At 41.3% G+C, this 27,915-nt stretch overlaps 2 protein-coding genes across 11 annotated transcripts in view; one reads left to right on the top strand and one right to left on the bottom strand.

Moving 5' to 3' along the window:
* The first annotated feature begins 129 nt into the window (after positions 1-129).
* dync2i2 (dynein 2 intermediate chain 2) lies at positions 130-8,314 on the top strand. The gene is made up of 9 exons (XM_017714351.2): positions 130-493; positions 2,654-2,899; positions 2,994-3,103; positions 3,548-3,705; positions 6,318-6,427; positions 6,603-6,770; positions 6,933-7,171; positions 7,276-7,433; positions 7,645-8,314. Exons 1-9 carry the CDS (start codon positions 416-418, stop codon positions 7,875-7,877), a joined length of 1,500 nt encoding a protein of 499 aa, XP_017569840.1. The 5' UTR covers positions 130-415; the 3' UTR covers positions 7,878-8,314.
* Positions 8,315-8,390: 76 nt separating this feature from the next.
* The window catches only part of sptan1 (spectrin alpha, non-erythrocytic 1), a 33,776-nt gene continuing 14,251 nt past the window's right edge, over positions 8,391-27,915 (bottom strand). For 2 of the 10 annotated variants that reach the window (XM_017714326.2, XM_017714335.2), the window contains exons 12-57: positions 27,582-27,659; positions 27,299-27,454; positions 26,966-27,170; positions 26,580-26,761; positions 26,210-26,453; positions 25,948-26,070; positions 25,364-25,581; positions 25,096-25,188; positions 24,874-25,008; positions 24,249-24,397; positions 23,914-23,973; positions 23,177-23,375; positions 22,944-23,048; positions 22,613-22,645; positions 22,462-22,497; positions 22,104-22,151; positions 21,053-21,144; positions 20,767-20,911; positions 20,483-20,664; positions 20,174-20,273; positions 19,839-20,036; positions 19,588-19,734; positions 19,374-19,477; positions 19,100-19,262; positions 18,813-18,827; positions 16,711-16,842; positions 16,462-16,599; positions 15,721-15,825; positions 15,421-15,629; positions 15,201-15,321; positions 14,990-15,111; positions 14,729-14,861; positions 14,548-14,646; positions 14,273-14,432; positions 14,092-14,168; positions 13,787-13,996; positions 13,316-13,612; positions 12,842-12,954; positions 12,359-12,376; positions 11,880-11,942; positions 10,748-10,802; positions 10,086-10,282; positions 9,450-9,503; positions 9,199-9,345; positions 8,970-9,117; positions 8,391-8,841 (exon numbers count right to left, since the gene is read on the bottom strand). In XM_017714326.2, the coding sequence (XP_017569815.1) occupies positions 8,716-8,841; positions 8,970-9,117; positions 9,199-9,345; positions 9,450-9,503; positions 10,086-10,282; positions 10,748-10,802; positions 11,880-11,942; positions 12,359-12,376; positions 12,842-12,954; positions 13,316-13,612; positions 13,787-13,996; positions 14,092-14,168; positions 14,273-14,432; positions 14,548-14,646; positions 14,729-14,861; positions 14,990-15,111; positions 15,201-15,321; positions 15,421-15,629; positions 15,721-15,825; positions 16,462-16,599; positions 16,711-16,842; positions 18,813-18,827; positions 19,100-19,262; positions 19,374-19,477; positions 19,588-19,734; positions 19,839-20,036; positions 20,174-20,273; positions 20,483-20,664; positions 20,767-20,911; positions 21,053-21,144; positions 22,104-22,151; positions 22,462-22,497; positions 22,613-22,645; positions 22,944-23,048; positions 23,177-23,375; positions 23,914-23,973; positions 24,249-24,397; positions 24,874-25,008; positions 25,096-25,188; positions 25,364-25,581; positions 25,948-26,070; positions 26,210-26,453; positions 26,580-26,761; positions 26,966-27,170; positions 27,299-27,454; positions 27,582-27,659 (5,934 nt within the window). In that variant the 3' untranslated portion in view covers positions 8,391-8,715. The remainder of the gene's footprint in view (positions 8,842-8,969; positions 9,118-9,198; positions 9,346-9,449; positions 9,504-10,085; positions 10,283-10,747; positions 10,803-11,879; positions 11,943-12,358; positions 12,377-12,841; positions 12,955-13,315; positions 13,613-13,786; positions 13,997-14,091; positions 14,169-14,272; positions 14,433-14,547; positions 14,647-14,728; positions 14,862-14,989; positions 15,112-15,200; positions 15,322-15,420; positions 15,630-15,720; positions 15,826-16,461; positions 16,600-16,710; positions 16,843-18,812; positions 18,828-19,099; positions 19,263-19,373; positions 19,478-19,587; positions 19,735-19,838; positions 20,037-20,173; positions 20,274-20,482; positions 20,665-20,766; positions 20,912-21,052; positions 21,145-22,103; positions 22,152-22,461; positions 22,498-22,612; positions 22,646-22,943; positions 23,049-23,176; positions 23,376-23,913; positions 23,974-24,248; positions 24,398-24,873; positions 25,009-25,095; positions 25,189-25,363; positions 25,582-25,947; positions 26,071-26,209; positions 26,454-26,579; positions 26,762-26,965; positions 27,171-27,298; positions 27,455-27,581; positions 27,660-27,915) is intronic. The other 8 variants (XM_037546201.1, XM_037546198.1, XM_037546199.1 and 5 more) reach the window with 8 other exon arrangements.

Raw genomic sequence — 27,915 nt, 5'->3', positions numbered from 1 at the left:
GCTCCACGATATGCATGCTGTCGCCCGAGCGGCCAGTAAGCGAAGAACACTTGGTTTGCGAGTAAAGGGAGCAAGGGGAAGTGAACAGGGTCTCTTGTTTTTTAGATAGCGCCCTTAGGTAACCATGGCATCAGACTCGCTACGAAAACTGCACTTTTAAGTGACTGTCCCAGAAGGGAAGCGCCGAAATGATGGCTTCATGTCATATAGCTAGTTAGTGGTTGTATGTGATGAGCAACGTATTGCAAACTAAAACCATTTATTTTCAGCCACTTTAGCTTCACGGCCGCTAGCTAAGCCCAGCTAACGTTAACAGGTTAGTAACGTTAGCTATAGCCAGTGAGCTGCTAGCTAACACTAAAGCATGGTGGTTCTGCTGACACAGCCCGCCTTTCTGTAGTCAAATACCGCTAAAATGTTTACGGACGAATCGCTCGATGTTGTTGGTGTCCAGTCATCGTGGAAAACGTCCCACCAGCGAGCACAAGAGTCGGTACGTGAGACTTTGGCGCCTAGCATTAGTGAGCTACAGTAACGTTAACCTAGGTCTGGCTCCCCTGCCGTCATTTTTCGGAGGCTGGTCGCTAGAGCCTGGATACTGCTGCAACCGAAGACGGGAAAGGGGGGCTTCACCGATTTAAAAAACCATCTACATGGGCTTGGGACGTAAACAAAGCCATTCCGAGTGGTTTGGTGTGAAACGCTCCGTTCTAGAGAAACTTGCCGTGTCAGAACTGATCATAATGGTGGTGATAGGAACCAGACGTCCACTTCTAAAAGCTCCCTTACAGAAAGTTGTTGCACTTAACAGTTAGGGGTATGTAACCTACCCTGGTGTCTGACCCATTATCACATAGTTTTGTGATAAAGCTTTGGCTTGAAATGCATTTTAATCAAATTATTTTAATTCGTTCATGATGGAGGGGTACACACAGGGTATTATGGGGCAAAATGCCCCCCAAAGAAAACTTTTTTTTTTTCATTTTTTAGACTTATTATACCATCATCAACATGACATAGAAACATCAGAAAACACGTGTAGCTTCTCTGGTTGTTTAGGAAGGTAAATGAAATAGCTGTACACATGGGGACCCCTGGTTCCTATCACTACTACTGTAAAGAAAACTACAGTGAAGTACTTAATTATTAAGACATTTTTTTTAAAAATTGGTGAAATTTTCCTTTAAATGTGTTCTTCAGGGCTGGTATTCATAGAGAGCTCAGATCAGATTCATCCGTATTTGTAATAGCCACATTTACATTTATGGTGTTTGGCTGACGCTCTTATCCAGAGCGACTTACAATTTGATTGTTTTACACAGGTAGGCCAAGGTGGTGTTAGGAGTCTTGCCCAAGGACTCTTATTGGTATAGTATAGGGTGCTTGCCCTGGTGGGGGATTGAACCCCAATCTACAGTGCAGAAGGCAGAGGTGTTAACCACTACACTAAACAACCACTACCTAGCCACAAAACTGTTTCTAGATCAACAGTCCTACTCCTGAGATGATTTGTGAATACAGGCCCTTTAGCAGTGACTTAAGCCAAGTCCCATCACGGACCTCACCTTTAGGTTCACAGAGGACTAAAATCGTATTATTCAGAGTCGTTAGTGGGTGGAGTAGCCTAAACTCATAGTTATAGAACACAGAATATTGTTCCTTACGAAATTATACCTCAGATAAAAGTAAGACACTTTTCCAAAAAACTAAGTACAAGTTAAAAAAAAATATCAGGTCAAAACCCGAGAACTTCCTGTAGAACTTAGTCCATCCAGCTTCTATCGGAATAAAGTTTGTTAGGCTTCATTCTTCTCTGTTTGGCCAGATGCGGTCACCAACATGACTTAGAAACACAAAATGGAATAAGAAACTAAATGCGAGGCACTGAAATATAACCCAGTAAGAATCAGAATCAGATACTTAGAAAAGTGCAAACCCTTTAAAATTGACAAAAGAGAAAAATCTAGAATTCAAAAGAAAAAAATCCAAATATAAAGTCTAGAATTTAATAAATTTTATGTTGTGTGATGTTCTGTAGTGCAGCATTGCATCCCTCGGCCTCATAGGTGTGACAGAACATGATATTGAATCATTTTAGCATTTTCATCCATTAGTGTACTTTCACTACATTACCCATAATCCCTGTGAGACTCAGCAAATCTGGACTGCTAGTCTCTGATCTAGAGGCTAATAAATACATCTGGGATACCAGCTATCGTCAGTGATATAGCACTAACCTCAAACGTATATTTATTGTTTGTTTGAGGAATAATTCAAAAGAATAATCTGAAACAGCCTCAGTTGTCAGTTATCAAACAACTCAATTTATGTCCACCTTGAAGCTCATCAGCCTTATCAACCTAATCTTTAAACCAGTAAATCTGGCTGTAAGAGGCGAGTGGGCTTGTTCATCACTGTAGTAGAGATGGTTACCTTTTTAATTTTGGCTGGAGTGTCCCTTTGAGTAAACGTAACTAAATAAATATAACTAGTTAATAGCCACTTCTGTTCAACATCTAACTTATAAAAAAATGCCGTGCATTAAAACAGTCACCTGTGTGTGCTACACTGTGAATCACTGTCTTAAAAAGGTTTTTGAGACTATTAAATAATCCATTAAACTTGGTATTATGATCACCATTTACTTTCTCAGAAAACCTGTCAAACGAAGCCAGTGCGTACTGCAGAAGCTGAAGCTCAGGTCAGATCTGTTCAGGACTGTGGAGCTCAGACAGATCCGCATGAGCAGCTCCCACAACCGCAGCTCTCATCAGACCCACCTGGGCTGGAGGACTTCCTGCGCAGAGTCGAGGATGTGGTCATCAGGGAACTGGTGAAGAACTCAAAGAGCCACGCTTTTGACGGGTTTGAAGTGAACTGGGCTGATCAGCATCAGACGGTGAGAGCCAGACATGCAGCAGCTTCATTTGACGGCCTGTCCGTGTGATAACACACGTTGTTATGATTATCTTTTCGTATTGGTGTTCGTACAGGTGTCCTGCTTATACTGTCTCGGACATCCTGACGCACAGCAGAGGGGTCTGCAAGTCACCAGTGTGTCTTGGAACTGCACAGCTTCTGTTATTGCCTGTGCTTATGGCCGGTAAGGGTCCTTCTTTGGTCCATAATTTAAACATTATACCAGTTTAAATGAATCGTTAATGGTGTAATGATTTCAGTACAATATCAAAACATTTGATTTCCAAGGGCCTTAAACTAAGTCAGAGTGTAAAGTTAGTATGTATTTGAATTGTGCTTTTGTGCCCTGTTGATGCCGATAAATGGAGACAGTTTAAGTTTTTGTCTTTGCTTTTGTAGCTCAGTTAGACTCGGTTTTATTCCAGTGCTGCTTTAAACAGACATGTTAATTTGCAGTCTTCTGTTTTGAAACAAACTTTGTATTTGTCAAAGCCAAAACAGCCTCGTGACATTTAACCCATAAATGATCAAAAATCAAATTTAATCTTGACCTTAGAATCAAAAACCTTCTCAAACCTGAAGATATGTTTATCATTACACCCCTACTAATCAATGCTTTCTGTGTTAGTGTTGATAATGGAGACTGGAGCACCGAGAGGTCCTGCGTGTGCACGTGGAACCTGGACAGAAGCAGACTGAATCCCAAACAGCCAGACACGGTCATAGATACGGCAACACCTGTCATGTGTGTGTCCTTCCATCCCCTGCGGCCATCTCTGATCGCTGGTAAAGTTTAGCTTCAGATGTTCATCATTGTCATTGTCCACTGCACAGTCCTGCACTCTGTCAGATCCAGTGTCAGACTCATTAGGAGCAACTGAAATAAACAAGAGTTTCTCAAAGTGGAATTCCTCAGAACTTTGCAGAATTCCTGCATAAATAAATTAAGATGTAAAAAAAGTCATTCAGAGTAGTTTAACAAAAATGTCTCATTCTAGAGAAAGTTCTACAGTGTTGTTCACAGTGGTGGTGATAGGAACCAGATTTCTGAAGAACCTAATGCCTCTAAAATGTACGTCACAGAAAATTATTCTATGCTTCTGAATACATTGTCTGATGCCTGAGATATTGTTCATGGCAATTCTGTAATAAGGTTTTGGCCTAAAACATATTTTAGCTTATAGTTTCACTAGATGCTGAAAAAAGGCATTTGACTGAGTGGAATGAGCTTTTTTATTCGCTGTCCTTAAAAAATGTCATTTAGGGGATCATTTTATTAAGTTTGTCAGGCATCTGTATGCAGACCCAAGTGTAGCTGTAACCACCAACAGTGTTTTATCTGTGCCTTTTAAAATCGAAGGGGAACAAGACAAGGATGTCCTCTCTCACCTCAGCTTTTCTCTTTGGTTGTAGAACCCCTAGCTCAGTTGATTAGGATGAACAAAGACCTCTCAGGAGTTTTAGTGGGAGAGGATGAGCATAAAATATCGCTCTATGCTGATGACATTTTGATGTATATGTCTAAACCAACCCAGTCAGTCCCTGTTCTTTTAGAATATCTCAACCAATGTGGCCTTCTCTCCGGATACAAGATAAACCTCTCCAAATCATCGGCAGTGCCGCTAAACATAAATATAACAGATTTATTTCATTCTATTTGCCCTTTTACATTAGATATCTGACACTAAAAGATCTGAACAACTGGTGCTCTCTTCCCATTTCATTTTTTGGCAGGATAAATGTTTTGAAGATGAATATTCTTCCTCGATTTCTCCACCTGTTCCAATCTGTACCAAGCTGTCTAGAGGCTCCCTTTTTTTGCAGATCTCGATAAATTATTCTCCAGGTTTATCTGGAATCATAAGAGACCCAGAATAAAATTTGCAAATTCAATGAAACCAAGAGATAGAGGTGGAGCTGACATACCTAATTTTCAGATGTGTTACTGGGCTGCTCAGATAAAGAATTTGTCCACTTGGTGTAATGATAGGAGGGAATCTTTGTTTCAATGTTAAGTCTGCTCTTTGCTTATCTTTATCAATTAGGTTCCTGCCATTTATACATGATTTCCGCAGGCTACAGTGCCTCTCAGTGAGTTTTGTGGTCTCTAATATACTTCTAGCCTGGAGAGATGTTAAGGCATATCTCAAAATTCCCCCACATCTTTCATTGTTATCTCCAATTGCTTATAATCCTGACCTTCCCCATCAGTTCTTGAATGTAGGACTCTCTAGATGAAGTTGCTCCGGAATCGTCCAAATATCTAATTTATTTCCAGGCAACATTTTGAAATCTTTCTCACAGATTCGAGAGCAATTTGGTCTTTCAAAATCAGAATTTTTTAAGTACCTACAAATTCGACATTTTCTCAAATCCTTGCAAGATGCAGGTAAACTGAGAATAGAGCTGACTGAGATAGAGCTTCTGAATGGGCACCCTGGCCTGAAAGGACTCGTATCAAAAATATACTTATTGTCTGGTGTATGTACCTCCTTTCTACCCTATCTGAGGGGTAGAGCAAGATCTTGGAGCAAGATCTGGACATGAACATAAGTGATGATGATTGGAGATTCATTTGGGAAGGCTTACAGCCTAGAGTATGCTCAACATCTCTTCAAGAGATTCATTTTAAGTTCATCAATAAGACGTAAACAGGAACGAGGTACATATATGCACTGTTTTTGGTTATGTGACAAGATACAATTTTATTGGAAGGGGACCCACCATGAACTTTTAAACGTTGATATGGAATCTGTACTTGATTATAAAACAAAGCACCTGTTTCTTATTTTAGTATCTTTGGCCAAGAAATGTATTTTACTTTTGTGGTCAACTCCTCAGGTTCCATCTGTTGATCTCTTGTCCCAAGTTCCAAGTGCTTCCATTAGAGCAAATGACCTACAACTTATATATACTTATATATATATATATAATTACAGAGAGGTACAGTACATGCAGGAAGCTGTAAGGCGAAATAATCTCCAAGGAAAACTTATGTTTTTCAGATTTACCACTATTGTACTATTCTCAGCATAGTAATATATACAGCAATAAAATGGCTATATGCAGTGTAGACATCACAACCTCATATCACCACCACTGTTAAGAAGTCTGAGTCAGTAGGTTTCTCCAAAATGCACCATTTCACATCAAGCCAATCTGAATTTGTTTACATCTATTGAATTATGAGAAATCTATGGAATTCCCGTTAAAAGGGCCTCCAGAATCTCACCTACAGTTTTTGTAGTCATGATGGTTCTGATAAGGCTAGCTACTGAAAGCCTCTGGCAGAATAAAAGTGAAGCTGAGATCCTCTGCGAGTTGGAAGCAACGCTTACTTTAAAAAAAAATCAGATTTTATGCTTGTGTAAAAAACACTTCTTATGGTTTTTCTTCAGGAGGGCTCTACAGTGGAGAAGTAATCATCTGGGATACAAGTCGCACTCAAGACCCTGTTTTTGCTCAAACAGGGATGTCGCCAGATACTCACAGAGAGCCAGTATATGAGGTACTTGTCTCTTGCAGTTTAAAAATGTACACTTTCATCTTGTGTTACCCTGACAGTAACTGCCTTAGGGGCTATAGGTGTCACAGTATTGACAAAAATGGGTGTAGGATCTTTTCAAAGTTTTCACTTGTTGGCTTTAATCATAACCCAACTAGTTGCATCTGTATGTTTGTAGGTGAAATGGGTTCCAGGGACTCGTAGAGGAGAACTAGCTGTCCTGAGTGCATGCTCTGGCGGCCGAATCCTGCTGTGGAGCGTAGATGGAGTGGAGGGTAAACTGACCTTAACTTCTGGATACGCTCTTGTCCGGCAGCAGGTCCCACAGAGCGGTTCAGTTAGCAAGGTTTGTGCCACGGTGGCTTTAGGTTTATATTTCAAACTGTGGAACCTTCATTCACCGTAATGACAGATTTCATTACCTGACTTCACTTGATAGTGAAATAACTTGTCACTTTATTTTGGCTTATGTGTATGTAATACTGTAAGAATCGTATTGCTTTCCTAGTTGCAGACTAGCGGTGGCACGAATATAGGAGTCACCTCTCTAACACTTTCACCCTGGGACACAGACACATTTCTTGTGGGCTCAGAAGGGGGCATGGCGCTCAAATGCTCTTTCAGCAGTCAGACAGTAGCAGCAGTTCCCCCTGATGGGGAGAGTGTGACATTGCGTTCACCTGCACAGTTCTCTTTTTCACCAAGAGGTGGCCCAATACATTCGCTTCACTTCTCCCCATTCCATAGGTGAGCTTTGTATTGTGAGATATAAAATGTGTTTTACATTTCCATACATCATAGTGTTTCATAGACATCAGGTGCTAGTTTTGCTGCCATTTTCCATTTTCTAGAAACCTGTTTGTGAGTGTTGGGACAGATGGCTTGGCCCATATCCACAGCATACTGCAGCCCCGACCCCTGCTGACTCTACGAGTGTCTGACTCTTATGTGTTTGGAGTGCGATGGTCACCTGTCCGCCCTCTGGTTTTTGCTGCAGTCACTGGACAAGGTAGATTAACTGTTGGGTCTTAGTAGTTAGTATTGTACAATTTGTAAGTCAAAAAATTCATAATCACCAAATACTGCATGATAATTATTCCCTACCCACACACAGCTCTGCTCGTCAGACTGTCGAGCTGACAGAATTTCCTGTATTTACAACGTCTATTGCTTCTATTTTAAAAAACATGACTTGTTTAAAGAAATTATTGTTTGTACAGGTTTGGTGCAAGTGTTCGATTTGGGTCGGAGGTCACTCAGGCCAGCAGCCACCATTGACCAGAACATTGGAGGACAGCCAGCATATTGTCTGGAGTTCAGCCCCCAGCAGCTCCTGGCAGTGGGCAATGCTGAGGGATCAGTCAAAATTTGGCAGCTGAGTGCAGAATTAACAGAGCAGGGCTCCAAAGAGAGTGCAGTTCTGGAGCAGCTGGCAAACGAGGTGGCAGAATGAACTGAAAGGCAGATTTTGTTGTAATGCTGCCTGATCATGAAAACCAAGACTTCCTAATTTTCTGAAATTGTTGCTTCATAAATTTTTGTCCATTGTAAGAATGTGTAGTCATGTGCAAAAGTGTGAATACTCCTGGTCAAATGACGTTTTGTTGATTTTCAAAGTAAAAATGATCATTTACAGTGCAGATTTGATTGCAATTTCTATTTATTTGAGTTTAACATAATAGAAAAAAAGAAACAAAATGTACCATAACTTTTGCACAGGCCACATTTTATGGTTTGTCTTTACCAACATGTTAAAAACTAGCAAAGAGTAATTGTACATGTGCAGCATGTGTGGAAATGTGTAAAATTAAACTGTTCCATACAACTGTGCATTCACTGTGTAAATGTGTTTTACCTTTTGCTGCTAAATAAACTGGTCCTTTAGAATTAGTCACTAGTGTTTCATTAAATTAAATGGTAAATATGATTGTTCCCACCCTCCACAAAGTCACACAGAACAACATTACCAGTTCTAACCAGTAGCGTTTATTAATGCGCACTGCAGAATTACGCACGGTGTTGTAGCATATCATCTCTATAGGTTTTTTTAAAATCAAGCGAAGCACTGAAACAGGTAAAACAACCACAAATTGCAGACAAAACCACTACACTATTGTCAGTGAAGCACAAAGAGAAGTGCGAGATAAATAGTTAAGAGTAAGGTCGATACCTAGATACAGACACAGGGTGCTATAGAGAATTCTAACGTCAGATTCATGCAGTTGAGCTGTGTGTTCTTGTGAAGGGAAAACGCATCCCGATTGGTCACTGGCAGGCAAAGGGGCGAGAGATCAGTTGACGAAAAGCGAGCGAGTGAATTCCACAAAGTCAAACGCTGATGGGAGCTCGCGACCCTTGCTGTCCAGGTAGGGCTTCATGTGGGAAATGCAGTAGTCTGCTTGCTCCTTGGTCAGATTCTGCAGAGAGACCAGATTATATTACCAAGGAACAAATTAAAATATCTAATCCACTTGTTACTTTCAATGTGCAATTATGCTAGAAAAAGATACCTCAGTTCAAATCAAATTGCAGGGCTAATGCATACCTGGTAGAGTTCTTCTTTGGTGACATACGGCTTGTTCTCGGCACTGAGAGCGCGGAAAGCACTCTCGATCTCCTCGCTTGACTTCACGTTCTCTGTCTCGCGGCTGATCATGAACGCCATATACTCCTGCAAGGACACGTTGCCATCCCTGCAAATACACGATGGGGAATGATTAGCAGAGTAGACTGGGATGGGGGATGAAGTGTACTTTTTCAGTCAGGATGCTCACCTGTTGGGATCCACTGTGTCAAGAATGGACTCAAACTCCTGGTCTGGTTCTCCTTCTTCCACCATGGGCAGGTCGTAGCCCAAAGAGCGCAAGCAAGACTTGAATTCCTGGTGATTCAGACGACCTGATTTCTCTTTGTCGAAGTGCCTAAAGAAGCAAATTACACACCATCACATCTGATACTACAGCGTCAAAAAGGGTTCACATAATACACAAAGAGTGTGTAGTGCTTTCACTTTAATATTACTTACTTGAACATCATGCTGAACTCCTTTAGGGCTTCTTCTGTTACTCCTGTAGTGTTTCTGCAAAATAATCAACAACAAGGAGTCAAATGCACTGGCTACTAGTGTAGATCAAGACAGAAGTGAGTAAAATTCTATGAGTATAACTAACGCTTATTACTGTGTGGACACTGTACTGTGCAGTCTGTATTTAACCATGACTGTTTTCTTTATTTTGGCTCTACTGCAGCTGATTAGACTTGAATCCATGAGTGCCTCAAGTCCGACACACAAATGAACAGGTGCAGGTATCGTCCATTATTATGCTCTTCCAATATTTTAATTCCCTGCTTGTGTCAGGATTTTTTTTCCTTTAGTCTTACCTTCACTAACTGGCCAAGGAGTATAATTTAAAATCACGGCACTTGTGACCTGAACACTATTCTTTCAGATTGCATTTTTGATCTAAAAACAATTAGCCTGCTGTCAAATTAATCAGACATTCTGCACCTTCACTTCACAGTCTGTTTCATTTTAAATGCCATTTAGTGTAGCATAAATCAGCCAAGATCACATGACTTTCCAATTATTTACAGACTCGTGCTGTTTTCGTGTCTCTTGGAAGAATGTGTGCTACGGTGTTGAGGTGTCTACATATCAGACCTGGCTTGGATCTGTTGTTCCAGGTTGTGCTGCATCCTCATGCCTAGCTGGTCAAGCTGGTCCCACTGCTGGGCCAGCCCCACCGTGCTGTGCTCTGTGTATTTGTTATCCAGGATTAATGCCTCCTCCATGGCTGCTCCCAGATCCTCGATTTTCTTCAGCTGGCTGCGCATAGCACGGATTTCCTGGTGCTTACGCTGTACAGACACAACCGCATATGAGTAAGACCAGAGCACAGCACATATAAACCACTGCAAGCAAAAGCAGCTGTTGTGCCAGTTGATATGTTCACAGCTGATGTATATGTGAAATCACAGGTGGGTGATCGGAATCGGTCAAGATTGGAATCGTCCAGTCGGCAAGCGAACAGTTAATTTTGATGTTTTTACACCAGCTTTGTTCATGCACACCGAATTTAAATGCTTTAAATATTTCCAAGTGTGAAGTACCTACATTTATGTTTATACTATTTAACATTTACAACATTTAGCGAACACTCTTATCATGCATTAATTTTTTTCTGCAATAAACATCATTCTGATCAAATAATGAAATTTGTCCACGTTCCTCTGTGCGATTTGACCGTAAATTGACACTGGAGTCAGTCATAAAGTGTCATGATCAGTGCACCACTACAAAAAAACATTTTAAATCTCACTCACCTTTGTAGCCTCCAGCTGAGATTCCAGAGTTCCAGACTCCTCCACCATACAAGACCTGCCCACATAAAAAACAGTGAGACCAAACCCAGAAAGCACTAGAAAAAGCATAACATGCAACTTTGAGCAAAGACCTCACACTCACGCCACTACATCACTAACTTCTCATTTTAAATCCTACAAATTATGTGAGCTGGTTATACCCGTTCTGTTTTTAATTAAGTGGATGGAACAATTTATGCTTCACCAAGGGATTCTCTGCAAGAGGGCAAACCTAATGCAATGTTTACACAAAGAGATTTAGAGTTGGCATAGTTTGAAACCACCAGAGTAACCAATAACTACTGACTGACTGTAAAAACCAGACATGAGTCAAAGGCAGAGGAAGAAATTCAGTCTGAGTGATGCCAAGTACATAATCTTTCAAGAGTCTTGCATCTCTAAATTTCCTGTTATACTCATATAACACCACGACTTACCTACATTTTGTTGGGAAAGGTCAACTACACACTACAAGCCATTTGAGAATGCACCCAAAATAGCCACTCAATTCATGCTAATGGAGCCCACTCACATCTATGGTAACCATGCTAGATCAGGGTCACTGCCAGCAGGGTTAGAAACTGCCGTTTTCTGACTTTTTATTTTGTTTTGTAGTTCTGGCTCCAAGAGAATCAAATGTTTGACGACTAGATGCATCTGAACGTGAGAGTTTAAGTTGTTTTATGCATCAAACAACATATAAAAATGACAAAAAATGCAAATGTGTGGCCGTCCAAATTCAGATCAGGAAAAAGAAAATCCCCATTTGGGAAATCTTGTTGCAGTTTCCAGCCCTGAATCTGGTGCATGAACATGTTCACCAAAAGAAAATTCTAGAAAGTAAATTAAAGTGAACTAAATGCACTCTTCAAAACAGTGCTGGAGTGTAGCCAGGCTTGTAAGATTAGGAAGCTGGAAGGGTCCATCTGCCTGCCTCATGGCCACATTGCAGTGAATGTTAGTAGAGGAAACTGAGCACACACAGAGCCCAAATGGGGTTTTTTTCAGACTCAAGTGGATGATGAGACAACCCAAACAATGTGGGGTAAAGGAGGAGTGGGACCAGATGAGGAAACCAGAAAAATGGAAAAACCTTCCAGAAAGATCATCATCGACTTCATACTGATAGACACGGATAACCCGCCGATAGGCTATGCTATTCAGAGAGGAGTAGCAGGGAGAGAGGAAGGAATGGGAAAACATAGCATAAACAAACAAAACGAGACATTTGGAAAGAGACAAAATATACATTAACACAAAGTAAAGGGAAAAATTAAACATGAGGGAAACATAAGGAGAGATACACAGGGAAATAATATTAATAGAATATCTTCTTTGGTGTTAAAGAAAACGTTCCATTTGTTAACCTTTCATACTCAGACATCCTCAACTGTCTTGTTTATCAGTCTAATGACAACCCTGTTCCACGGCCAAAACTTACATGAGTGTCATGGACGTTACAAACGTACCCCTCTGCATTCATTTCATAAAGACTTCATTTCTAATACACAAAACATACTAAACACATAAAAACAAACACACACAGAAAAATATTGAAAAAGAGATATTAACCCATCCAGAAGATATGTCCTGATTAGAAAAATGATCCCAAGCATCAGGAGTAGCAGCGAGAGAGCAGGAAGGTGGGGGGAGAGAAAAACAAACAGTTAAAACATTGAGCGGTGACATCATGGCCACTACTCAATAAACCACATACAGGCACATGTAAATAGAGGTGCAATGGTGAGAAACCTGTTTCTGCTTACAAAACGTCCACAAACCACTCACGTGGTTGTGTTCAAGCTTGTGATCTCCCACCCATCACAAGATATAGACAACACAGCGAAGCATGCACTGATTTTTAAGAAAGTGTTGGTGGACAGCAAGGATGAACATGGACATCCAAGCAGCAGAAAATGTGCTGACAATGAAAGCTGAATCAAATGTCTGTAGGACTGTGTGGCATGCAGTACACATATGTAGAGCATGTAAGAATAATGGATATATAGCTTGGAGTGTCTATCACTTGGACAGGTCTTTCTGATCTTCTTGTACCTGGTCTCCTGCAGCCACTGGTGGAATGCATTTGCATGTTGAGCAAACTCCTGTCTTAGTTTATCATTCTCTTCCTGCCTTCTCTGCTCCTTCTGCAGCTCCAGCTCACGCTCCTGTAAAGCACAGCATGCATTTAAACAGTGTCCTTTCACTAGCGTTGTGCAATATCTCATGTTTATACAGACTATCATACAGACTCCAAGCAATCATAAGTTCAGCTTAAGCACTATGAGCTTTCTGACCAATCACAGTTCTAGATCATTCAAAATAATGTAGGCTAATCTTCAACGATGTCACATTTTTGGTTGACCAAAGTGAAGACACATCAAGGAATATCACAAACACAGTTCTAGTAATTTGTCCATATGTGCTACCTTTGCAGGATGTTTCAGACTGTCCTACCATTGCTGAAAATATTAAACAAATCATGCTGTTTGCAAAATCTTATCTTCAATCAATAAATCTCATCTTTACTTTGATTATCTTTTGCAGGTTCCTCCAGGTCTCCTCTAGGGCCTCCATGGTAAACCAGGTGTATGGGTTGGACACCACCTGATAGCTTTTGATCTGTCTGTCGAGCTCAGCAAGCTGGTTGAAGTCAGCCTCAGCAGAGCTGAGTGAGGAGCGGAAAGCATCATGAGCCTCCCGCAGTGCCCTGATCTCCTCCAGAGAGTTGCACCTCACTGGGTCAGTCAGATCCTCCTCTGCATTCTCAAACCAGCTGTTGAAGGCAGAAGCCTTCTTGGCAAAGGTCAAGAACAAGTCCTCAACCTGGATAGGACAACAAAGAAAACAGAGTAGGTGCCTTGTTACCATGGCTCGCTAGAGCACATTTACTTTGTATCTATTCAGCTTCACTGCTACGAAAAGACTGGAAAAACAGAGACACAGGAACTGTTCACTCCCGACTGTTCATTCTGAAGCTTCTAGTGTGGTGCACCCCACCTTTCTGAAGTGCTCCTGAGCCTCTAGTAGTTTCTTCTTGCGGGCAGCCGAGTTGGAAAGCAGCTGGTTCCAGCGTTTCATCAGGGTAGCATGACGTGCTTCGATGGCTTTGGACTGCACGTGTTTGGCTGCAAGGAGTTGGTCCTTCAGGGCTGTGATGTTGGTGATTCCTTCCTGTTGGAAGGCCTGAAGCCCAGCATCAAATGTTTCCTACAGCAAGGTGGAGAAATAACAGAAGAGGTAATGAGAAGCAACATCCAGCATTTTAGACACTGAGCATTTTTTCAGTTTCTCACTGGTCATACCTGCTTTGTAAGCAGTGTCTGCACCGAAGAAAGGTCACGTCCATAGTCATCAGTCTTTAGACTGTTTTCCTTCTCACCTAATATTTCACAAAAAGAGGCAGAGGTTAATGATTCCTGCAAAAGACAAATTCTACTTATTTTTATTAAACAAACTGACATAAGCAGATCCGTCCACACTTACCAATCCAGGACTCCACCACATCAGCCTTCCAGTTAAACTGCAAGAAAGCAGAGTTCTCATCCAGCTTAGCCTTCCTCTGGGCTGCAGCTCTCTCTAGTTCAGCCACCTTGCCACGCAGGGCCTTCATCTTAGCTGTGATGTTGTCCACATGGTGGTTCTCCTGAATAGATGGTTGTCAAAAGAGGTCAATAATTTTAGTACATTACCATTTATTAGGTAAAATAAACAATAATGCTACATATGAAATCTACTTCCTTATTTGAATTTAACTATACCTTCTTGATGAGCTCATCTCCATTGGCACATACATCATTCACTCTGTCTCTATGCACTGTAAAGTCAGTTTCAAATGCTTCATGCTTCTTCAGCAAGCCCTAAAAAAGATGATTCAAAAAGTGAGAATTTATCCTGCCTTTGATTTTACTTTGTGTTGTACAACAGCTCATGCTTAGATACCTGCACAGCTGCAAGTGTATCACCATAGTCCTCACTTCCAACCAGGTTCAGCTTCTCATTAATCCAGGCTTCTTCTTCCTCCACATTTGCCACAAATTGCTGATATTCCAGCGACTCTTCAAGCCTCTGCCCTCTGCAAACACACAAACGCAGTCATATTCAGCAAGGCACACTTGAAAGCCATATCAAACAGAATGAAGAATTTGGAGAAAAGCAACCAAGTGTTTTTGAACAAAGCACAGAGCATGAGTCTGTGTTCACCTGGCAGCGGCCAAATCCTTCAGTTCCTTCCAGTGCTCCACAAACTGGGCCAGCCTTTGCTGGATCTCCTCCTGCCCGATGGTGTTGTCATCAGACAGTTTCTTCCCAGTGTCTAGCACAGACTAAAACGGACAAATCAATGTTAGTCTCCACTACAACAACTAAAGCATTGACGCTGACATTACTAGCACCATTACTAGTTGCTCCTCACCTGAATGGCTGGCTCATGAGCTCCCAGCTCAGCCTCCAGTCTCTTGTGTTTCTTCCTCAGATTCTGTACTCCTGTCAAATCACGTCCATAGTCCTCCGAACTCACTAACAACTTTTTCTCTCTATAAATAAAAGAAATTAATGGGTGTTAAGACTTTAAAAATACTATACAATATCAAAGCATCTTATGTTTGCTCAAACATCTACTACAATATGCATACTTGATCCAAGATTCTTCATCATCCAGGTCCCTGAAGAACTGGTGCAGACGATGAGACTCGTTCAGCTTGGCACGACGTCCCGCAGCCATGCTCTTGATTTTGCCGAAGCGGCCATTAACAGCATCGCGCTTGTCCTTGACCTGAGAGGTGTCGAAGGCATTACTGGCCATCAGGCTGTCAGCCTGGCCATTCAAGTCCTTCAAACGATCCTGGAAAGGCATAAAGAGAATTATAAGCCACTGCTGAGACATGACAAAACAATTTCACTGCTCTTGAATGCACTTGCATGATTTTATATACCTCATGTGCAGAGATATCGGCCTCCAGAAGCTGGTGCTTCTTCAGCAGATTGTTGACTGAGGCCAGATCTTTACCATAATCTTCAGATGCAAGAAGAGCTTCCACCTGAGGAATGAATAATTAAAACAATTAAACTAAAATGAGAACAATACATTTAAAGAGATTGTTCATCTCAGTTCTTACTTTTGTTATTATTTGTTACTTGCAAATAGGTTTCAAAGAGTGATCAGACGTGTCAATGCTAGGGCTAGACTTGATTTCTTAACAAGAACACTATTTGTGGGAACAACTATTGTTGATTACAGCAAAATCCTCCACTAAAAAGGGTATATCCCATCTAAAACACACCCCCCTCCAAATCTGTCTGATGACACAAGCAAAACAAGCTAGCTAACAAGAGGGAAGCTCACCTGTAGGAAGCAATGGTCATTTTTACCATATGTAAGATGCACACATGACACAGATCTGTATGCTTAACTGGAGTTTTTTGGCCTTTTCAGCCATGCTTACTTACATTACATCTGTGGGCTAATGACTGGTTTGTTGTCTGTCAGACAATTTTGATGAATGCACCATCACTTATTCTGCTCTATTAATTACTCTATTTTGAGCTCTGCTTTGGTTTAGAAATTATACAAATCAGATGGTTTCCACCCTAATAGCTCTACAATCCTACCCACATTCAGCTCTCAAAGTTAAAGTATTCTTCAGTATTCATTAACACATTTAAATGATTAATACCTCAGACAGCCAAAAGTCAAAGTCCTTGATGCCGGTGTTGAAGTTCTGCTGCTTGTTGGCTTCCTTCAGCTTCTGACTCTTCTCAGCAGATTTGTTCACCAGAAACTGCCACTGCTCATCCAGAGCAACAAGGCGAGACTGGAGAGGACAGACACACAAAGCTTGGATTAATTACATTTTAAAGAGTGAAACACTGGTTCCTGTAAATATGAAATGTCCTACCATGAACCTGCATGAAAATGTATTTACCTTGACGGCGTCTTCACTTCCAGCACACGCACCTCTCTGGATGAGGGCATTACCCGTATCGATCACTCCACGGATTCGGTCAGCATTGGCATGAAGCTCGGCTTCAAATGCCTGGTGCTTCTGGTGCTTACTCTGAAAGCAGCAAAGATGAGATGCAGAGTAAGCCGATGAGATCTGCTAGCGTGGTGACTGAGATTCCATACCTGTACATTCCCACAGATAGAGCTTGTTCTTCCTACTATGCTTGCTATTGTGGACCACAAATGACAGACATACAGTGGAGTCCAAAGTCTAAGACCACTAGTGAAAATGTTCCCGTTTTGAAGATGCTTTTTATTGTCAGCATAACAATGAGGGGGAAAAGTAGAATCTTTGAAATATGAACATTAATTCTGTCCCCTTCCTCTTTGCTTTCATAACAGCATGCACAGCAGCAGCTGGCTCCACAAGTTTGTGGTAAAGCCATTGACGAGTAGATCAAATTGGCCTGAGAGTCATCTGGACATGTGCTTCGCTGGAAGAGATAGGACTCCAAAAAAGATTTTCTTTTTGTAGAAAGGCCTTAACATGGTCAGGGTCGCAAATTTGTTTAAATTTGCAAAGTGCAGAATACTAAATAATTCCCAATCCTTTAATCTGTCCCAGTTTTTCTTTGTTTGAAATTAAACTATGAAAGTTTCCATTTTAAATGAAAAAAAAAAAAAAATCCCAGATTTTCGATATGGCCCCAGACCCAACTGTCGATTGACTTTCAGCAAACAGAGCAGAAAGTAAAGCCTCGTTTGAAGAGAAACCGTCAGCGGCACGTTTACATAACAAATGTGTGGTTAACAAAGAAATTTTCCCATATGTTAAGAATTACAGACAGCAATTTGAAAATGGAATTACAAAAACCATGGGAAGTGGATGGTGTCATAGCATACCACAAACTGCAGTGAACGTGAAATTAATAAACCACTAAACAAGGACAAATAATAAACAACAACAGCTACTACTAGTACTACTACTACACACAGGACAAAAACAAGACAGATGGAATATTTGATAAAAAATGAGATGGAGGGACACCATCCAGCACAAATGAACATCTGTGGAAAACTCAGAAGAGCTGGGCTGTTTTGCATCATAATGTTCCACACTGTTGTTACATTCAGTGAGAAAGAGACAGAGAGATATAAAGAAAAAAAAGCTACAGCTAATGCACATAACACAAACTGAAGCACACTCCTCCACTGCAAAAGCATCTGAAGCACTGCACGTGGCTAACCCATTCTGAGGGCTTAACTGAGCAGCTAAAAAGAAGCAAAGCAGAATTCTTTTGAAGGCAACTCTCCATCTCTTCTCACCCTGGGACATATCAAAAGACTCTTACTAAACTTGCGCTAAACTCTGCGACATAACTGCTTTTGGCAACATTAACCTCTTTTTGTAGTGAGTAACTGTCATGTAAGGAAGTCTGTGTCTAAGCCTTTTTCCCCTATGGGAAAAATAAACAGCATTTTCAAAACTTGCCTCCTGTGAGAAACAAACATTGCATCGTCATTGAAATTTCCACTACTTGACACTCTCAATATTCAGATGATCCAGTGACCTTGTATATACTGTGAAAAGTATGTACAAGACGTTTACCCAAGCAGTGACTTTCAAAACCACCATTCATTTTTCCCCCATAAAAAAGCCCTGCACAGACTCAGAGTTCCTTAAATGGCCAAACCACCAATTAATTGAATACAGGATGATGCACTATCGCACCTACTGTCTGTATGCCTTTGTCATGCAGACCCTGAGATGTACAGTGTATGGAACAAACTGTAAACAAGACAGCCCAACAATGACAATATAACAACAACAAAAAAAAAAAAGTCCACACCCAGCAATTAAAATGAAAACTGCTTTCGCCAGAGCCAACAAATCAATAGCAAAATAAGAGTGCTTTGGCAGTCTAGGTAACCATGATGTAAAAAAAATAAATCCATAAGCAGCAAAACACTGGGACACAGAATGGACAGATGGAGCTCTACTACATGTATACAGACACAACAGACATAGACACATGAAGAGATCCTACTGGGGTTAGTTAGCTGACATACTACTCCACTTACCAGCAGCTTGGACAGCTAAAACAGACAATGAGAACAGAAAGAGGTTCAGTTTCATACCCACACACAAAAGTAGGGTGTTGGGGAGTTACAAGAGAGACAGGCATTACTGTATTTATTCAGAAGGAACTGTATGGTAATAACAAGGGTAAAGTGAGCCTTGGCTTAATATTAACAAGGTTAGATTTACAACATGACCAACAATATTCAGTATACAACAGTATACAAATCTGACAAACTGTCAGACAGGGAACAGTGAGATAACTGTAGAGATTACTATAGAGTTCTACCTGAATGTTTGTGGGGTCTTTGTAGGATTCGTCAGTGGCTGTCTGAAGTTTCTCACTGATCCAGGCCTCAATTTCATCTACATCTCTACTGAACTGCTGCAGAGTCTGAGATTCACCCAGCTTAGAGCGTTTCTCAATCATCTGAGCCTTCAGTCGACGCCACCTGGTGGTGATGACATGCAACACAGTCAATATACAAACAGAAACAAAAAGTACCACGCATGCAAGCATAATTCCCAGGATTTATGGACTAAGAGAGAAGAAAATTCCAGACCTGTCCAAGACCTCATTGCGGCGTTTGAAGATTTCAGGCTTGGCGTAATGGTCAGCAGAAATAAGCTGGTCGGCAAAGGACTGCAGCGCAGCAATCTTCTCCTCCTGTGACAGACAGTAGGGTGTGCAGATCAGTGAGATTAATTCATTTGAATTCATATTCAAAAGCCAGAAACTGAGACCTGAACATAATTTTCATACACAACAATACTAACCTGCACATTGATAGCTTTGTCAAAGTCTTCATGTTTCTTGATAAGAGCCTCCACACTGTCCAGGGAGTCGCCCTTGTCATCGCTGGCCAAGAAGGCCTCTCTAGCTGCCATCCAGTTCTCAGCCTGCTCACAGTCCCGGTTAAACAGCTGCAGAAAACAGAAGCATGGTATTAACTTGCGTCCTATAATGATAAGTGTAATCTTTGGATTATTTTTCAGTTTCTGAAATTGTTTGAGAACTCTTTAATTACCTGGAGCTCCAGGCACTGGTCCAGCATCATCCTGCGCTGCACCCAAGCCTTCTCCAGATCAGCCCTTTCCCTGTCCAGGGCCTCCAGCTTCTGCTGAATCTCAGGGCTGGCATAGTGGCCACGGGCCAACAGCTGCTGCCCAAACTGCTCAAAGGCCTGGAAGGTGCCAGCACGGGCATCGATCTCAGTACGGTGCTCCTGTAGAGAAAGAAGAAAAGTTGTACATTTTTCAAGTTGTGCTATAACAATATTAGAAAGTAGCTATGTAAAAAAGGACCACATTTTATTTCAGACTCTGCTGTAACAGATAATGTACTGGAAAGAATATTCATTACCTGGTGTCTCTCCAGCAGAGCTTCAGCTCCTGTTACATCCTTGGCCAGCTCATCAGAAGACACAAGTCCTCGGATACCATTGATCCAGGACATTAGATCTCTGCGGGAATGAGGTCCAAATATGTTTTTAGTTGTACAGTTTAGTGTGTACTATTTGTGTAGTTCCACAACACTAAGAACAGTACTGTGTTTCCAAGCGTCCCCTCTATTGTTACTCATAGCTGCAATCTGCAATCTTATCATTTTGTCTTTTCCATCTAAACTTGCAATATCCCATCACTTTGTCTCTTTTGAAACTCCTTTCCTCACCTGAAGTCACTGAGGAAGCGTTGGAGGTCATGTGAGTTGCCCAGTTTGTCTTTGCGCTGGTCAGCACGGCCTACCAGGCTGCTCCAGGCTGTGTTCAGCTCTGTGCACTTCTCCTGGATGTCATCCACAGCTTCTGGGTGTGACTGGATCAGACGCTCTGCAGTCTCACCCAGGGAGTTCACCTGGAAAAGGTAACACAGGGTAATTTAGTCTAGGGCTCTGTTATCACCTAATTTTACCAAAAGCATAACGGTGACCAGCTCAGAGCATGTGGATGTGAGCACCTTGTCTCCCAGAGCAGCGAGATCTCTTTCAAAGCCCTCATGTTTGCGCTGCAGTGCCTGCACACTGGCCAGGTCGTGGCCGTAGTTGTCGGTGTTCAGGGCCTGGTTCTTCTCCTCAATCCACTCTTTAGTCTCATCAGCATCCCTGAAAGAGAGATTGTGATCTTCTATTACTGTATTTACAAAACTAAAACTAAATTGAACTGTTCAATTGCTTCTCTGCACATCAGGTTACTGTAAATCACTATAAAAATACATTTATGGGAATTTTCTGAAACACGCATACCTGTGGAACCTCTGCACTTCGTGGGCACTCCCCAGCATGTTGCTCCTGTCCTCGGCCAGTTGCTGCAGCGCTCTCCAGCGGTTGTTCAGCTCCTAAAAAAACAACAAACACACATTAGCAGTCAAAACTACTTTAAACAAGATCAAGAATAACTTTGCTGTTTTCTAGATGCCTAGTCTCACTGAATTAGATGCTGAAAACAGTGCCTATTATCACTAGATAGGTTTCCATCCATGTATTTTTCATGTATATTTTAATATACTTATCTTAAAAAAACTTTATGGTAACAGCAAATAGAAAATACAAAATCAACAAATCTTATATTAAAAAGTTTGTATGCTTGCTAGTGGAAACGTTTTTCTCATAAGAACAAAATGTGATAAATGATCTAAATGTATGTGACGAATAAAGATTGTCTGGTTGTAGCTACAACACAGGAGGCACCGGGTATCAGTTAACTAATGTAGAAATTAAAATGTACTTTTATCTCATCAAAGAAAAAAAATAATGATTACATTAGATATTAAACAACTTAATTAAAAAGACTTAAGATGCCCGTCGCAGATCTTGAGTCTTTATATTTGCCAGTGTATCTCTACACTCGATATGATGCTAATTACAGCCGTAAAAACGAAACAGTAAGAGGAAGCGACTCAAAATTTTAAAGTGATGTAGAAACTTTTATTTTCTAGTAAAAAAAAATGGAAACTGTCTATACTTTGCAGTTATTCCTGGCAAATATAAGGGTATGTAACACTTCAGCATGAAGGATATGGGTTTATGATGATATGGAAAATATATAGATGCAACAATAAAAACCGGGTATTACAACAGATGACATCAAAAGTGACAACATGATGGTAGACAACACTGGACTGATGCTTTGGAACTCCATGTTAAGGTTAAGTATGGGGACATAATGGGAAACACAAAAGGGACCACAGACCAAGACTGAGTGGTTAGTCCTCCAGGCACGTGGGACACTATGAAGGATTTAGTGAGGAAGGCTGCTTTAGAGTGTTGGCTCTAAAGGAGAGCACGATGGGCTTACCTTAATAGTATTAAAGTTAGCTGTTGTTTGGACAGCCATGCGTATAGACTAGTTCATGATGAAAAATCAGGGAAAGAAAGAGAGAGAGAGAGAGAGAGAGAGGACAGAAGGGGAAAAAATAGAAATCACACCAGTCAAGAAAAAAAAAGGCACCACAGTAGCTTATAGATCAGGTTTCCATTTTTCAGCTTACACACAGAACCAACCACCAGAGAAAAGATTAAAATGTGAGAGACCCCAAAATCCACCAAAGAATAGTATTTTACTTTGCATGCACAATTAACACCTCTACCATTTCCTAAATTAGGGGTATTAGCAGGTAGTCAGCATTTCAAATTTTAAAAGGCCTTCATATTACCTTCCATGGAGATGCAGTTTTGGAATCAGCTTCATCCTGTAAAACATCAGAGGAATTTTAGTCTAGTGTTTTCACATCTACTGAAAGAATTACATACAGTCAGGCATGCAGTCACCCCATGCAGTATATGTACTACTAAAATGATAAAGACCTTGCCAGGAGCAGAGGCTAGCATCTCTTGATGCTGAGGGAGGTGAAGGGTAGGGAAGGAGAGGGAGAAAACATTGGGTTAAGATTCCATAACAGTCTAAAATTAAAAGCTTTATAACCACCTTCTTGTCGAAGGCAACACCTGCTCTAACTGTAGCATTCAGCATTTCATATGCTAAAACACAAATGACAATTAAGAAAAATCTAAAATTCTAAGATTATTTAGATTTATTTAAAACAATTGTCAGTTTTGCACCGTGTATGTAATACATATTTACATAACTGCTACTAGTAAACCTACAAAACAAGCTATTTTCAAAACGGTAGCTTACCTGAGCTTGCACTAATGGAGCCTCCTCAGCCATCAATCCCTCTGACTCCAGCTCTGATGCCACTTTGTTGATGTCTCGCAGACGCGACTCATTTGCTTTCAGATCCTAAAGCAAAACACAGAAGTATAAAGTGAGACATCTGAAACTCTTCAGTAATGCAGTCAAAATAATTTTTTTTCTGAAAATCCCTGACAAAGTCTAAGATGATCTCAGGGCCACTTGCAACCACATACCTTCTGGAAGTCATCAAACTTCTTCTGCAGCACTTCTACCTGCTCCAGGTCAGAGCCCACCTCCTCATTGGTCAGAGCTCCTTCCTTCTCATTGATCCACTGCTGCAGCTCGTTGGCCTCACGGAACAGCATGAACTTCTTACAGCTCTTTTCCAGCATGTCCTTCCTCTTCTCGCCCAGTTCCAGCAGGGTGCCGTACCTGAGCCAAACAGAGGGGATGATCAGGGATCATGCACTCAACTGATGTCCCCATGATCTGCAGTCTTGCTGGATTTTGATCCAAACAGCAACCATCACTGGATTAAATTCTGACCACCAGCACAGCTTACAATTGGCTTATTGTAGGCTACAAGAGTCAGGCTGGAACAAAAGCCAGCAAGTACTGAAGGATCCAAAGAAAACAAGTGTGGAAAGTGGGCATTAAGGATGAGGAAAAGCTGAGAATGACTATGTCGATGTGTCATCTTTAGGCAAACTTTAAGAGAGGAAGAGAGAGATGACTTCTATCCCTTTAGTGAATAGAAGAAGCATGGAAAGATGACCTCGCTAAGGAGAGAAAGATGAATAAATAGAATACTTCAATAATGAAAGGCTGAAATGGCATTCATGACATCTACAGAAGCACTAGCAACTACTAGAAAGAAGATGAAGAAAGAAATGATGGGCAGTTTCAGAGATGGAGGCTTGGTCAGTCACAGTCACAAACAGCACAAAACGGAGGTGAGGGTCCTACTCACAGCTCCTCCACCTGCTTCATGCGCACAGAAACACTGCACGCCTCCTTGGTGACCATAGTCCTGCCACAAGGCAGGCCGAGCACACACATGCAGGCATTAGTGATTAGAGTGAAGAAAGGGAGAGAAAGAAAGAAGCAGAAAAAGAAATAAAGAAAGGCAGAGACATTAGATTAAAAGAAGGATTAGTTTTCACAGCTGGCTGACAGGAGCCGATCATTACAGGAAGAGATGAAAACAAGAAATTAGTTAGGTTAAAGACTTCAGCACTTCTCTGCTGATCATTAATAGTACAGCACACCACAGATTCAAGCACTAACTAACTGAGAGGTTCTTACTGGTTCTCTATCTGATCTTGGCGCAGAGCAATGCTGCCCTGTTCGTCTAGCAGGTTCTCACGGGAGGACGACTGTGTTGGGTCTAGCTTCTTGACGTACGCTGCTGGCACAAAGCCCTGTCTGTCATTCACCTCCACCTTCCACCAGTCCTGAGGAGCAGAGGCAAAATATGGTGAATTATCTTCGCTGAAAAATGACATCTAAGCAAGTCAAAAGATCTGAAATTCAAATAATATTTAAAATATGCCTCATTATAAGATTGTTGTAAGAATATTGTAAGATTATTCACCTTATTTCAACATATTTTACTTGTTTATGTAACTAGCGTAACTGTCTTATTCCACTGGCAGATAATTGAAGTGATAAAAAGAAATAAAACATATTCTGCTTGTTTCAAGTTTCTTTCACTGGACAAAATTACTTAAAACATCTAGAAATAGGTTCATTAATCTTATAATATTCTTAGACAATCCCATAATAAGAAATATTAGCCATATTGAGCAGACTCAAGATTTTTCAGGTACGAAGATAACATTTTCTGCAGCATTGTCACTCAAGTTTATGAAGCCATGCAAGCAACACTCAACTTACAAAAGTGTTTCATTTTAAGGCTATGAGGAGGTACCTTGTTAGTGCTGTTAAGTAGGGTGAGGATGTCTCCCTTCTTCATTGTAACCTCACGAGGACTCTTCTCCTGGTAGTCATAGAGCGCCAGCACTAACTCCTTACCAGTCTCGTCATCAGTAGGGGCCACTTGTTGCTGTTGGATAAACCAACAAGCACGTCAAAAGGCAAGAATTCCTTTCAGATACCTTCTGTAGATGGTTTCAAAGACAAATTCACCCACCCTGCAAGCCTGAGCCTGCTCCTTCAGGCCCTGGATGCTGCTGCCATAAGCACTCAGATCAGACATCAGTGCTTCATGTTTCTTGAGTAGGGCCTGAAGAACAATACCATGGATCAGCACACCAGCTCAAGTACTTTCAAAGGGATTTGCTCAAGCCACTATAAAGTATTTTGGTCGCTAAACTTAAATCAGCTAGTCCATAGTGTAATCCTTAAAGCCACACAATAACTACAGCCAGGCGACAGCAGTTTCCTCTCTGAACACTCACCTCTGCAGAGTCCTCGTCTTTGCCATAGTCAGTGCTGCCTACGATGGGCTCCTTCTCCCTCATCCAGGACTCGGCTTCGTTGGCATCTGCAAAGTATTGCTGAGCTTGCAAGGAGTCCTCCAGGTCTTGTCTGCGCTGGGCTGCCTTATTCTTGAGGGTCTCCCAGCGATTGTTCAGCTCTCCCAGCTTAACTTTGACATCTTCGGCAGCAAAGTGGCCTGCAAGATTGAGACACAAATAGTTTTTAGGAACGTACACACATTTTTTATATATATATATATATATATATATATATATATATATATATATATATATATATATATATATATATATATACACACACACACACACACACACACACACACACACATATACATATACATATACATATACATATATATATATATATATATATATATATATATATATATATGCATGCGACAGTGTTGCTGTATGTTTTTGTACTATTATGTCTCCATGTGTTAGCCATCACCAATTCCTACCCACTGCTTTGAATCTCCCCTATCCAACTGATATAATGAACATATAATGAGTCTGTAAACAGCTGAAAAAGTAGCACATACCCTCATCCACCATGGATTCACCCTTCTGAGTCACAGCCTTGATGCGGGGCTCATGACCAGTGATCTCAGCCTGCAAAGCCTGATGCTTCTTTAGCAGATTCTGCACCCCTATCAGGTCTTTACCTAAGGATGAAAGCAAGAGAGAGATTGAGAAACGAACAATAAAACAATTCCGCATACTATTTTATGACACATTAACTATAACTGTGAGCTATTCTTGGTCAGGTTAAAGCTTCAGCTGAAATCTGAATGGTTGACTGACCCCTGTTGGTAGAGGCAGCGATGGGCTCCTTCTCTCTGATCCAGGTCTCTTCATCCTCCACATCGCGGAAGAGCTGCTGCAGCCGAAGAGAATCAGACAGCTTCTGCTTTCGTGCAGCCATGGGCTCCTTCAAAGCCTCATAGCGTGCCACTAGAGCCTCCTGCTTCTTCCGGATGTTATCAGCATCAAAGTGACCAGCCTCCTGGAACTGCCTGGCCTGGATGGTAATGCCATCAATGCGGTCCTGTTGAGAAACAAGAAAAAGGACACTCAGACTTGTAATCTGTCACTGAACTAAAAGGGCTATGATGACTGTTATAACCAACTACAAATTCTAAACCGTACGGATATGAATACGAGGGCAGCTTACCTGATGGGCAGCAACGTCAGCCTCCAGCAAAGCATGTTTCTTCTGCAAGTTCTGAACGCTGGTCAGGTCTTTGCCATAGTCATCAGAGGCCAGGTGGCCTTCCACTTCATAGAGCCAAAGCTCAATGTCCTCCACATTGCGGTTAAACTGCTGCTGCTGATTGGCTTCACGCAGCTTAATGCCTGATAGCACAATAAAGAGAACCGTTAGGCTGCTGGAAAATGTCACTGTATGCAATTTTAGTTGCTGAAAATCCCAAAACCAAAGTGATACCTATCAGCTTATTTATTAAACATACTGTATATTTGATGCCTTAGAGAGAAAGCATATACAATTTTTGAACTAACAGAGCAAAAATACAGTTAATTTCACAAGATGTTTTTTACCTTTAAGCTCAGTGGCTTCCAGAAGTTTCTTCCACTGGGAGCTGACCTCATCCATACGTGTAGCCACCTCACTGGAGGCATAGTGTTTCCCATCAATCAGCTCCTGGCCAGATTTCTGCAGTGCGTCAATGCGGCTCTGGTTGGCAGAGAGCTCTGCCTCAAAGGCCTGGTGTTTCTGCACCTTTCCTTGCAGGTTGGAAGGGTCCTGTGTGTATACAAATGAATAATTAAGAGCGAGATCAGTAACAGATTAATTACTTGGGGGCAAAGTATACAATACAAAAAAAGCAGATACTGTCCAAACATTCAGTGAATCTGTCAAAGAGAGTGCACCTTGTAAGCCTCGTCAGTGGCAGTCTTCATCTTCTCATTGATCCAGCTCTTGAGCTCATCAGAATCACGGAAGAACTGCTGCAGGTGGAAGGAGTCCTCCAGGGCAGCACGGCGGGACTGAGCTCGCTCATGGAGGGCATTGCGTCTGCTCAGCAACTGAAACACAGAGTCTTTTTACAATGCATCCCCAATGACTCAGCACTACAGTCAGCATATACAGGAGGGGGAGAAAAGCCAGCTGTGTAGAAACGAGGAACATTTTGGGAGTTTACTGATCACTTACAGCGTCTCTTCGGGTGGCAACATCCTCCTTGGCATAGTGGTTGTTCTGGATCAGTTTGGTAGCAAATTCATCCAAGGCCTAAACAAAATAAAAAACACAGGCTTTCCATTTGAAAACCAGCAATTTATAGGTACAAAGACAGATCAAATACTTTACAACTTTACATATATGAGTATTACATTCTTGTGATATGCAGTGAGCTACAAAGACTGTCAAAGGCTGTGCCACAGATGTTATGTCAGTATTACATTGGCATATGCAACTTTTATGACAAACAATAATTACTGGAATTAGTGTTTATGAATGTTCATGTATGTCAGTTGTCAGGAAGGGC

Source organism: Pygocentrus nattereri, chromosome 16, assembly GCF_015220715.1.
Source record: "Pygocentrus nattereri isolate fPygNat1 chromosome 16, fPygNat1.pri, whole genome shotgun sequence".
Classification (NCBI taxonomy): Eukaryota; Metazoa; Chordata; class Actinopteri; order Characiformes; family Serrasalmidae; genus Pygocentrus; species Pygocentrus nattereri.
The sequence above is the reverse complement of the archived record's forward strand: the minus strand, read 5'-3'. Positions and strand labels throughout refer to the sequence as shown.

What these genes read in the sequence shown, in the direction of transcription:
- dync2i2 (XM_017714351.2), top strand. Translation starts at nt 416, where the DNA reads ATGTTTACGGACGAATCGCTCGATGTTGTTGGTGTCCAGTCATCGTGG. An exon ending in GGGCTGATCAGCATCAGACG is followed by an intron (nt 2,900 to 2,993) that starts GTGAGAGCCAGA and finishes GTGTTCGTACAG; the next exon opens with GTGTCCTGCTTATACTGTCT. An exon ending in GCGGCCATCTCTGATCGCTG is followed by an intron (nt 3,706 to 6,317) that starts GTAAAGTTTAGC and finishes GTTTTTCTTCAG; the next exon opens with GAGGGCTCTACAGTGGAGAA.